At 40.3% G+C, this 12,900-nt stretch overlaps 1 protein-coding gene across 6 annotated transcripts in view; it reads right to left on the reverse strand.

The window, feature by feature from the left end:
• Positions 1 to 456: 456 nt before the first annotated feature.
• NTNG1 (netrin G1) overlaps positions 457 to 12,900 on the reverse strand; it is a 253,959-nt gene continuing 241,515 nt past the window's right edge. For all 6 annotated transcript variants that reach the window (XM_075833361.1, XM_075833363.1, XM_075833362.1 and 3 more), the window contains one exon: positions 457 to 1,889. In XM_075833361.1, coding sequence (XP_075689476.1) covers positions 1,669 to 1,889 — 221 coding nt within the window. In that variant the 3' untranslated portion in view covers positions 457 to 1,668. The remainder of the gene's footprint in view (positions 1,890 to 12,900) is intronic.

Below are 12,900 nucleotides of genomic sequence, written 5' to 3' on the forward strand. Positions count from 1 at the left end.
TGCCGACGTACTGTGCAGACGACCTGTCATTTACGCGTCGTCATTTGACAGCTGTCAAACGACGACGCGTAAAATGACTGCCTCGGCAAAGAAGTGCAGGACACTTCTTTGCAACGTAATTTGAGCCGTTCTTCATTGAAGTCAATGAAGAGCAGCTCAAGATTACAAACGTCAAAGACGCCTCGCATAATACGAGGAGGAGCTTTTACGTCTGAAACGACGCAGCTGTTTTCTCCTGAAAACAGTCTGTCTTTTCAGACGTAAAAGCCTCTCATCGTGTGCACATACCCCAATGGGCAAGTAGTCTACTCTGTGGCATTCCCCCTAAAATATGGCCACCTAACTGCACTATCGACTGGGTTTTGTTGTCTTTTTTTTTATCTAGTTTTATCTCTGTGACTCCCATTACTTTCATCTCCTGATGAAAAAAAAGAATTGCATTACATTGTTGGTAAATTGTTTTCAGTTATGTTTATTCCTTTGAAATCTTCCAGTGTTTTAAAACAACAAGAAAACATTTAGAATTTCCTTTGGTGGAACATTATTACACGTCTTTTGAATGTAAACTTGTGGCTTTCTATAACACCAGCACATGCTCCCTAAGGAAGATTTTCTGAGCATGTCACCCATTTACGGCCCAAATGGGGCAAGAGAACATTTAGCCCCTATAGCCGTGAAAGGGATGAAATAAGTAACGTAATAAAATTAAAAATAATATAGAATTTAAAAAGTAAAGAAAAAAATAATAAAAATAAAAAATATTTTCTGATATTTTGATGATATTCACTTAATAGATTGTCTGTTAAACACGGATTTGCAATAATACAAAAAAATCTACATTTTACATTGTTTCAAGAAAAATAACTTCATTTGAATACAAAAGGATAAATACATTTTATTTTTGCTTAATCTCTAGCCTTTTCTCATATTGAATATCATACGCCTTATATATATATATTTTTTTTTCAGTTTGGCGTATCTATGATATACAAGCCTTGAATTACTCTCTTAAAGGATGTGGGGCCATGAAAGGAGATATGTGCGCCACTAACATTGGACAAATAAAATCTTTCGACCAACAAGGGTATACGGAGCGACGTTCACAAAAGCACAGGTGTTAGGGTATTAGGGGACCAATATGGCCGCTTTCCTTTACCCACAATGCACTGGCAGCAAAGAATGACGCTATTTGGTTGGTCCACACACTGGGCTGAGAGGTACAGTAACCGAGTGGAAGTTGCAAACAAGCTCTTGTCCATTTCTGGAGCAATTTAAGGGCATTTAAATAACGTGATAGATCCTGCCATGGTAGCAGTCCTGCTTGACACAGCCGGCTTGCTTGGGACTTTGAAGGGTCTAAAGGAATTTCACCTGCGTTTACCATGGCATCAGCTCTGCTTGAGGTGAGCGTGTTACTAAGGCCTCTTATTTGTTGAAGGTCCTTACAGCTGGTTCTGATACCATGGCAGTCCTCCTTGAGGCAGCCATCTTATTAGCCAGAATCATAACAGTCATGGATCTCTCATTCACAAATTGATACATATGGCTTAGTACAGTCAGGCCCTCTCAGTGTGTATATAATTTATTTATTCCTTTATATTTATTTAGCTTTTTCTCTCATAGTCACTTCATTCTCCATGGAAAATTGTAGGTACATTATTGACGTTTTTACAAAGTGCAGAGCCGAGCTACAATTATCATGGTGGTCAGATAGAAGTTATGGGCAATAGATTCTTGTCCAGATTTAGAAGAAGAACAGCCCCCGGTGTCCTCACACTTTTGTTTCTCACACCATATGCCCGTGTAGCCAGGAAGACATTGGCACTTTACATTGTTGTGGCAAACTCCTCCATTTTGACAACGAAGCAACTCATTGTCGCAGACGTTTGCTGTGGAGATAGAAATAAATATTATTTATGAATGAACACTTACAATATACAATTCCAATGTCAGTAGTAAATTATTTGCCAGGATAAAACCTTTCGTCGGTCATTAACATTCTAAAGTAATAAGATAAAAAAGACACTTTTATTGAATAAACTTTATGTGAGTAGCAGAAAACTTTTAGAACTTGAACTTGAACTAGAATACAAAAGCAGTGGAATATAATTACTAAACGTGAAAAAAAGAGCATTTGTGATCACCAAAGGTTAGGTGGTATGAATAATACATATCAGAGTGTTACTAGCTGGTTAAACACGTAACCAGCTAGTAACATAATAAAATAAAACTCCAAGAGGTTCTCCCCTCATAAATGAATGATTGGAGATGGACGACTTGGTATTATTCACTTGCCACCAGCCTATTTCTTATGGGATGTTTAACAAATAACCTATTACACCTTATTGATAATATGTAGAAATAAGCAAATTTCCTGAAATTAGTTTTGGGTCCAATTCTATCGAAAGTTTCCCAATTGTTCAGAAAAGTTGTGTATGACACTCTGAGGTCTTAAAGGACTGTATCCAACCCCTTTCAAGCTCTTTAACGCCAAGACAACATTAGTCATGTGAAAGTGACAGCAACATATATGTCTATGGGTAAACGGATGGTAACAGCCTGTTTAAAAACACACCGCACTGTCAGATGTTTTATGATTTTTTTTTAAAAAAAGGTGCAAAAATGATCCCTTTTTTGGGCAGATATAAAATTCTGATGTCACATAGTCTGTCTGCTAAAAATGCAGTGTATTGCTGCTGCTGCTGTTATTGTTGGCTTAGTTTGCCGCAGAACAATATGTAAATTTGGGTGGCAGTATTAGCAATTTGATATATGCAAAACAATGAGTAATGTCACAACAGTGACATCTGTAATAGCAGGCAGTGGCACTCTTCAGCGCCAGGATTTAAAAGTAATATCTATTCATTTGAAAAAAAATTGTCACTTGGACACAGACTGAAGTATAACCGCACTATGTAACTGCTTGACGCAGAACAATACACCAATTTTTGGTGGCGATATTATTAGCAATTAGATACATGCAAAACAATGAGTGATGTCACGTCCGTAACGTCTGTTTCAGCAGGCAGCGGAATGTTATCAGCACCAGGATTTAAATGTAAATTTAACCAGTATTATTATCATTGAAGAAGATGAATGAATTCTATATCTTCAGCAGCAGCCTAACGCACTGACCCTGACTGACTCACTCCTATCTCTCTCTAAAACCTATCTCTCTATCAAATTATTGTAAATCTAACTATCTATTCTTTAATCTAGTCTCTTCTCACCATGAAACAAACTCACTGACACTAATCCACTAACTATCTGTATTCTGTGTTTTACTCTCTCTAACTCTCTGTCTGACGTCTTTTCTCTCCCATCTGTATCCTCACAATGCGGCAGCATTTTCTGGTTGGGCTGTTGTTCATAGTGGCTATGAGTCATGTAACTGTCATCCATGAGTCATCGGTGACTCACACCTATACCCCTCATAATTGGTTGTGCTAGAGGAAGGGCTGCATGCAAGGCATTATAGGGAAGACCACCAGGCTAACACCTGAGGTCATGTGATCATTCTTCTCTGTCTTCTTCTGATCTGTAAAATGGCGGCCGTCATTATCAGTGATTCTGGCAAATCCCAAAAGTTTCTGATTCGCTAAAGCCTGAAACTTTTGGGAAATTTATAACCAATTTCATTTGTGTTGAATCGATTCGCTCATTTCTAATAATATGCCCTGTGCATGCAATGATAACAACAAAATGTACAAATTTTTTGTACAAATAGTGTATGAGTTCTGTATAGATAGAGCATGGCAATCATTTCCTCTAGAATCGCCAGTGCTGCTGTTCAGCCGTTTGTTGCCAAGTATCGAGATTGAGGGTAATAGACGGAGCACACAAATTCTTAAACGGGCTGCTAATAAAACTTGGAACATAAAGCTCCTAGACAAAACCTATAACATGACACTTCCAATTATCACATTTACATTTATAGCATTGCTGTTCTATTATAAGAGCCATTGGCCCCCAGGCACTAAGGCTAGGGTGCAACTGCAGTCTATGCACCCCCATATAGTTATGACCCTGTGTAAAGGACTCACTGCACTTACCTAGCATTGTGTAGTTATAATTTTCACTTGAGAACTTTAATCAGCCTGTAGAAATGCATTGGATAACTCTAAGCTGGATAACATTGATTTCTGCTTTATGTCATATTTTCAAATCAGTAAAACTGTTCAACAGAAATATTTATGATGCTAATAATTCACAACAAGTAACAGCCATGATTAAATATTGGATCAAAGAGTTTTATTTAGGATTTTATTTACAATATCAGATAATATTGTTTCCTTTTTACCACAACCTGTTAATTTTTTTCAAATGAGTCACCAGGAATTACTTGGAAAGACCATACCTCCTAAATTTTATGTATCGCAAAGAGAGACAGATTTTTTTTCCTTTTAAGCCACGCCTCGAACTCGCACAATCCCCGTCTATACACACCCGGTTCAGACCACACAGTATCATGCTCCCATAGTGCCTCCCCACAGTATAATGCCCCCATATAACCCCCACACAGTATAAAGCCACTATAGCTGCCCCCACACAGTATAATGCCAAATAGCCTCCCCACACAGTATAATGCCAAATAGCTGCCCCCGCACGGTATAATGGCCCCATACAGTATAATGCTCTCATAGATGCCCCCATACAGTATAAAGCAAACACAGATGCCCCCATACAGTGTAATGCTGCATAGCTGTCCCCATACAGCATAAAGTCCCCATTGCGGCCCCCATATAGCATAATGGCCACACAGATGTCCCATACAGTATAATGCTCCATGGTGCCTCAATACCCTGTAGATAGTGCCACAGTTCCCACTGTAGATAGTGCCCACACAGATGTTGCCAGTGCCCACATACCACCACAGTGCCCACATAGTGCCACAGTGCCCACATATAAAGTGCCAGTGCCCACATATAAAGTGCCAGTGCCAACATAGTGCCACATTGCCCATGTAGATAGTGCCACAGTGCTTACATAGTGTCACAGTGCCCATGTAGATAGTGCCACAGTGCCCGCATAGTGCCCCAGTGTCCACATATTAAGTGCCAGTGCCCACATATAAAGTGCCAGTGCCCAGATATAAAGTGCCAGTGCCCATAAAGATGGTGCCCATATAGTGCCACAGTGCCCATGTAGATAGTGCCACACCCCCTTGAAGATGGCCCCACCCTGCCTGTAGATAGTGGTCAACCACCCCTGTCGATAGCACTAACACCTACATCTAGGAGCGGAACCCCCAACCAGTGCACCAGCAATGCTCTGGCCGGGGATTCAGCTTCAGGAAGAGCCCTTGACGTCACTGTCCATATATGGATAGTGATGCCATGGGATTCTCCAGAAGGGGTACGCTCTGGACGGGGATTCCGCTCCTGGAGGAGCCACTGACGTCAGTGTACATATATGAGGGCTTTCCCAAGACAGGAGTCCCGGGGCAGAGAGCTTGCACTGTTCTGGCTCAGGACTCCATAGTTGAATGCTGAGTCAGGGAGCTGACGGTTCCCTGCTTCAGCATTGGGTTCAACTGTATCTGTGTCCTGCGGACATACCACCAGCCAACTGGGACAGCGGGACACGGCCTGGAATCCTGAAACTGTCCCGCTGACTCCAGGACGGTTTGGAATTATGGGAAAGACTCTTTGTGATAGCTTATCTTACAGGTTAGCTAATAACAATGCAATAAAAGCAGTGTCATAGCTATAGGGGGTGCAGAAATAGCAGTCGCACCTGGGCCCTGGTGCCTGAGGGGACCTAAAGACCCCATTAGAATACAAATATTATAAATGGCACATGGTAGCTTGGGGACCCTATTGCAGATTTTGCATTGGGGTTCAGGAGACTAAAGTTACACATCCTCAATTAAGGAAGTGCTTGCACTCGCTAATCATCTTCCTGATGTGCCATCATGGGGCTAGAAGATAAATATTTTTTTGCATATAACCGTATATACTCCTCTGTGTGCACCCTCTAAGCTATTCATAGACTATACCGTTAGAGTAGGGACCCACTTTCAGAGGTCGCCGTGAAGTGGCAAGTGGGCTTGCAAACAATTTGATCAAAATGTTACAAAGAACCTCTCGTTCATATTTATATATTTTGCCTAGCCGCAATTGATCATTGTATACAGTGGATGTGCGGTCCATGTCTTTTCTCTCCCCTTTGATATTCATAGACTATAGCACAAAATTGGACTCTACAAATTAGCCCTAATGTACCTAACATAAATACAGAATTAGAGTTCCATTAGTCACTAGACACCTGTGCCAAGGGGTGGCCGAGCAGATTCAAGCAATGCCTCTGACTCACAATTAAAACTTGAGTATATTACCAGCCTATTCATCATAGAGGTCCAGGAACATTATGGGAGGTCTGGTTCAGCTATTCTACCACCATTTGCTTCTTATGAATCTGCTAAACATCAGGACCCACAACCAGTTATGCATCCAGCCAGTTATGAAGCCAAAAACCTGTACAATTCCCACCACATTCCAAGACCTGTATCGCTGAGGACCTATCAACCTGGTAACACTTTCAGAATTTGAAGTCAACACTTGGAGGCATGGTTCAGCATCAAGCCCCCACTTTCAGCCCCAATAGTAGTATACCCTGTCGATACCTTTGTAATTTTAATGTAAAACATATTAGGTTAAAATTAAGCTTTCTGTGTTTCTTAAGAATCTTATGTTCTGCCCAAAATTTGATAATGATGCTATAATGAACAAAAGTATTGTAACACCTACAAATTATACCTACAGAAGCTTTTATGACATCCAATTTTAAATCCATAGGCATTAATGTGTAGTTGGTCCCCACTTTGCAGCTAAAACAGCTTCCACTCTTCTTGGAAGGCTTTCTACTAGATTTTTTAATCCATAAGAGCATTTGTGAGGTCGAACATTTATGTTGGACGAGAGGGCCTGACTCGCAATCCCCGTTCAAGTCAATTCTAAAAGTATTCGATGGGGTTGAGGTCAGGGCTCTGCACGGGCCAGTAAATTCTTCCACACCAAACTCACCCAACCATGCCTTTATGGACCTTGCTTTGTGCACTGTGACAAAGTCCTGCTAGAACAGAAAAAGGTCTTCTCCAGACTTTCCTCACAAAGTTGGAAGCATACAATTGTCTAAAATGTCTTGGTATGCTGAAGCATCAGGATTTCCCTTCACTGGAACTAAGGGACCTAGGCGACTCCTGAAAAATAACCCCTTAGCATTATCCCTCCTCCACCAAACTTAACATTTGGCAAAATGCAGTCAGGCAGGTAACGTTCTCCTGGCAGTTTCCAAACCCTAACTCGTCCATCAGACTGCCAGATAGAGGAGCGTGATTTGTCACTCCACAGAACACGTTTCCACTCCTCCGGAGCCCAGTGGTGGCATGCTTTACACAACTCCACCCAACCTTTGGCATTGTGCTTGGTGATTTAAGGCTTGCATTCAGTTTCTCGGCCATGGAAACCCAGGCCATTAAGCTCCCGGCACACAGTTTTCGTACTGATGTTAATGCCAGAGGAGGTTTGGAATGTTGCAGTCATTGAATCAGCAGAGCGTTGGCGACTATTATGCACTATGCGCCTCAGCACTCAGCGACCCAGCTCTGTAAGTTTACGTGGTCTGCCATTTGGTGGATGAGTTTCTGTGGTTTCTAAATGCTTTCACTTTGCAATAACACCACTCACAGTTGTTCGTGGAATATCGAGGAGGGAAGAAATTTCTCGTACTGACTTGTTGCAGTGGTGACATCCTATTACAATACCTTGCTGGAATTCAGTGAGCTCTTTAGAACGACCCATTATTTCACAAATGTTTGTATAGGTAGACTGCAGAGCTAGGTGCTGGATTTTATACACCTGTGGAAATGGGACTGAATCAAACACCTAAATTCAATGATTAAGAGGTGTGTCCCAATAATTTTGTCCATATAGTGTATATAGGAATCATGCCCTATTGAACAATTTTACAAGATAGCTGTCTGATAAGCCAGTTGATGCTAGGGTAACTTTTTATTATGGTTGGGGTAGTATACAAAATGGTTAACACTGTGAGTCCATATGATGAATAGTTCCTAATGTGCTGCTTTCCCAGAGGTTCAGACCTTTCTCTGACAAGCGATTTGTCAAATTCATGCCATTGGGAAAAATGGCAGTGACAGGAAACGACAGATCTGCACAACCCCCATGCAGCACAAAGTATATGAGTGTTTAAAATGGTATGTTAGAAATCCATTTGACCTTTTCTTGTATCTGATTCCTGGCAAGAAAAAAATATTTCCTTGACATTTTTATTAAAACAAGAAAAAAATATTAATGTTTATCGCTTAGTAGAATAAAAAGTTACTCAACTTTCTCACATCAAACACAACTAACTCCACACTCCACCTTTCCAGAAATACCCAGGGAGCTTTAGCCCATAAGAAAATATTGTCCATTAAGGACAGATATATAAATAAATAAATAACCATATATCTATCTATCTATCTATCTATCTATCTATCTATCTATCTATCTATCTATCTATCTATCTATCTATCTATCTATCTATCTATCTATCTATCTATCTATCTATCTATCTATCTATCTAAATATATATATATATATAAATATAATTATTATCTCTTTGAGGTTCTAAAAATAACTTTCAATAATTTTTAATAGGACTACTCAAGAGCTTACATTCCATCTAAGTTTTTGTTAGTTTTTTCATTTTCATTCCCGCATTCCATATGCCCTAACTTTTTTTATTTTACTGTCAACATAGCTGCATGAGACATTTGTTTTGAGAGACGAGTTGTAATTTTTAATGGCACAATTTATTTTACCATATAATAGGAACCTCTTAACAATTATTTTGTGAGGTGAAATGGAAAAAACAAAACAATTCCTCCATTGTTTTTTGGGTTGCATTTTTGCGATATTCACACTTTGAGTCAATACGATTCTGACGATACCAAATTTATATTTGTTTAAATCTTTTGCTGCTTTTAGAAAATAAAAACAATTTGTTAAATAAATGTGGTTTGTTTCACCATATTCTGAGATGTAGAACTTTTTTATAACTCCGTTGATGGAGCTGTATGAGGGCTTGTTTTTTGCAGTTTGGCTATAGTTTTTATTGGTACTATTTTAGGATAAACATGACTTTTTGATTTTCATTTTCCTTTTGAGGTAAGGAAACCAAAAACGTCAATTCTGATGTTTTTCGTTTTAATGGCGGATTAAATATGGTTACATTGTAAGAGTTTGGACTTTTAAATATGCGCTGCTATCAACTTTACTTATTTTTTTATTGTTTACATTACCTCATTGAGCCCAGTCCATACTCTGCCCCTCACGATAATGACAGGAGGTGTGGTTGGGAACAGGTAAAAGTATTTTTCACAGCAAGAAAAGTGCACTCTACAGAGCTGTACTTGCTGTCAAAAATAGACGGTACATTGATGGACCCCACTGAAGTTAATTGGATCTGTTGGGCTTTGCCGTTACCCATTTATAAATGGATCTGACATAGATGTCATAGCTCTATTATAAACAGAAGTCATGGTTTTATGGAATCTCGCATAAGCATATGGCGCATAACCCTATAAAATACTTTTTTAGTAAAATAGGAAGATTTTGTAGTTGGGGATTGATATTTTTTATTTAGATATTAAATAAATGATTTAAAAATTATTGGATAATATATACAGTGGAGGAAATAAGTATTTGATCCCTTGCTGATTTTGTAAGTTTGCCCACTGTCAAAGACATGAACAGTCTAGAATTTTTAGGCTAGGTTAATTTTACCAGTGAGAGATAGATTATATAAAAAAAAATAAAGAAAATCACATAGTCAAAATTATATATATTTATTTGCATTGTGCACAGAGAAATAAGTATTTGATCTCCTACCAACCTTTAAGAGTTCAGCCTCCTCCAGACCAGTTACATGCTCCAAATCAACTTGGCGCCTGCATTAAAGACAGCTGTCTTACATGGTCACCTGTATAAAAGACTCCTGTCCACAGACTCAATTAATCAGTCTGACTCTAACCTCTACAACATGAGCAAGACCAAAGAGCTTTCTAAGGATGTCAGGGACAAGATCATAGACCTGCACAAGGCTGGAATGGGCTACAAAACCATAAGTAAGACGCTGGGTGAGAAGGAGACAACTGTTGGTGCAATAGTAAAAAAATGGAAGACATACAAAATGACTGTCAATCGACATCGATCTGGGGCTCCATGCAAAATCTCACCTCGTGGGGTATCCTTGATCCTGAGGAAGGTGAGAGCTCAGCTGAAAACTACTCGGGGGAAACTTGTTAATGATCTCAACACAGCTGGGACCACAGTCACCAAGAAAACCATTGGTAACAAATTATGCCGTAATGGATTCAAATCCTGCAGTGCCCGCAAGGTCCCCCTGCTCAAGAAGGCACATGTACAGGCCCGTCTGAAGTCTGCAAATGAACATCTGGATGATTCTGAGAGTGATTGGGAGAAGGTGCTGTGTTCAGATGAGACTAAAATTGAGCTCTTTGGCATTAACTCAACTCGCCGTGTTTGGAGGAAGAGAAATGCTGCCTATGACCCAAAGAACACCGTCCCCACTATCAAGCATGGAGGTGGAAACATTATGTTTTGGGGGTGTTTCTCTGCTAAGGGCACAGGACTAATTCACCGCATCAATGGGAGAATGGATGGAGCCATGTACCGTCAAATCCTGAGTGACAACCTCCTTCCCTCCACCAGGACATTAAAAATGGCTCGTGGCTGTGTCTTCCAGCACAACAATGACCAGAAACATACAGCCAAGGCAACAAAGGAGTGGCTCAAAAAGAAGCACATTAAGGTCATGGAGTGGCCTAGCCAGTCTCCAGACCTTAATCCCATCGAAAACTTATGGAGGGAGCTGAAGATCCGAGTTGCCAAGCGACAGCCTCGAAATCTTAATGATTTACAGATGATCTGCAAAGAGGAGTGGGCCAAAATTCCATCTAACATGTGTGCAAACCTCATCATCAACTACAAAAACGTCTGACTGCTGTGCTTGCCAACAAGGGTTTTGCCACCAAGTATTAAGTCTTGTTTGCCAAAGGGATCAAATACTTATTTCTCTGTGCACAATGCAAATAAATATATATAATTTTAACAATGTGATTTTTTTTTATTTTTTTTTATATAATCTATCTCTCACTGGTAAAATTAACCTAGCCTAAAAATTCTAGACTGTTCATGTCTTTGACACTGGGCAAACTTACAAAATCAGCAAGGGATCAAATACTTATTTCCTTCACTGTATGTCTGACTAGTGGTGATCATCTTTTTACAATGACGCTGGCCTGGTAATCAGCTGACTGCTGCAGGTCCAGCTTATAAAATCCCCCATGATTAGCTATTAGTGTAAGTTCACATGGGTCAGATACGCTGAAAAAAGTCTGCAGCGTATCCGGCCCAGAACATGTACAGAAATCAGCCGAATTTTTGCACCAAATGGTACTTTAACTTGGTGCATATGTATGCCAGATTAACCATTGCGGAAAGTGGCCGCCAGATAAAAAAAGGCCAATACTCTTCTCTCGTGTCTTTGCCATAGCAACCTATCCCTTCTCTTCCGGCTGCTCAGTGTCCAGACGGCCTCCTGTGAAGACCGCTACAGCTTATCATCACAGGGTCCCGCTTAGCTGCTACTGAAATCCGGATAGAAAATCTGCAGCACATACGCTACATGCGAACATACGCTCATTGTTGAAGGAAGTTGCGACTAGCCATGCATTTCCCATATAGAGGCCGTTGCAGGTGGAATATACAATTATATGCAATTTAAATAGTGGTTCTCCATTCACACTGATAAAGAAGGGTGTAGAGTGAAGGTACCGCTCTATGACATTAATATGTGCTAATCGAAACAACCCCTTTTAAAAAAAGAAATTAAAAAAAAATTACAATATATTTGATATGTTGTAATTTATTTGGATCTCAGAGAAATATTATTACTAAATCAAATAAGACATCAGGTGACACTAAATGGAAAAGTTTACTTCTTTTATTGAGGACTTGCAAAATGCAAAGTTTCCTGTCTGATTTCTGGCCAGTTGCAAAATAAATAGAGAAAAAACAACAGCTCGTCCATTAAGGACTATTTAATTGAGAATTGATTTCTCTTTTGCTCAATTATTCAAGACAAGCTGCGGGTACACTGTGAGGAACAACTTTACAACTTCATAATATAGATGGACAGGCAGCTAGGTAACACACGTGTATATAATTGTTCAGGCTATTTAAGACAGATTGAGATCTTTGATCTTCTGGGTTAAATATTCTATGACTTGAAAACATGTCCAGAACTATTAGGGTACGCAGCACATCCGTCCTAGGTCTTGCAGGGAATTACAGACAAAAAAAAAGTGTTTTTTTTTCAGACAAAATCTCTGCTGCGGAAAACAGTGCTTAACCCCTTCCCGCTCCTTGACGTACTATTACGTCATGGCAGCTGTATCGTTCGCGCTCCATGCCGTAATAGTACGTCACGGGAGTAACGGCCGTTTCGGCCGTCCTCCCGACACATACAGGAGCTGTGACGCTGCTGTCTTGTTCAGCAGCTGTCACAGCTCCTACAGCGGGGACCGATCGCTGTGTCCCCGCTGATTAACCCCTTAAAAGCCGCGTTCTATAGAGATCGCGGCTTTTTAGGGGTTAAGCTGCCATCGCCGGCCTGCTACGCGATAGCGGCCGGCGATGGTGACTATGGCAACCGGACACCAAACAATGGCGTCCGGCTATGCCATAGACGGAAGCCTAGTGGGTCCTGACAACGTCAGGACCCACTATGCTTGCTGTCAGTGAGTAGCTGACAGTTCTAATACACTGCACTACGCATGTAGTGCAGTGTATTAGAATAGCGATCAGAGCC

Source organism: Rhinoderma darwinii, chromosome 7 (assembly GCF_050947455.1).
Source record: "Rhinoderma darwinii isolate aRhiDar2 chromosome 7, aRhiDar2.hap1, whole genome shotgun sequence".
NCBI lineage: Eukaryota > Metazoa > Chordata > Amphibia > Anura > Rhinodermatidae > Rhinoderma > Rhinoderma darwinii.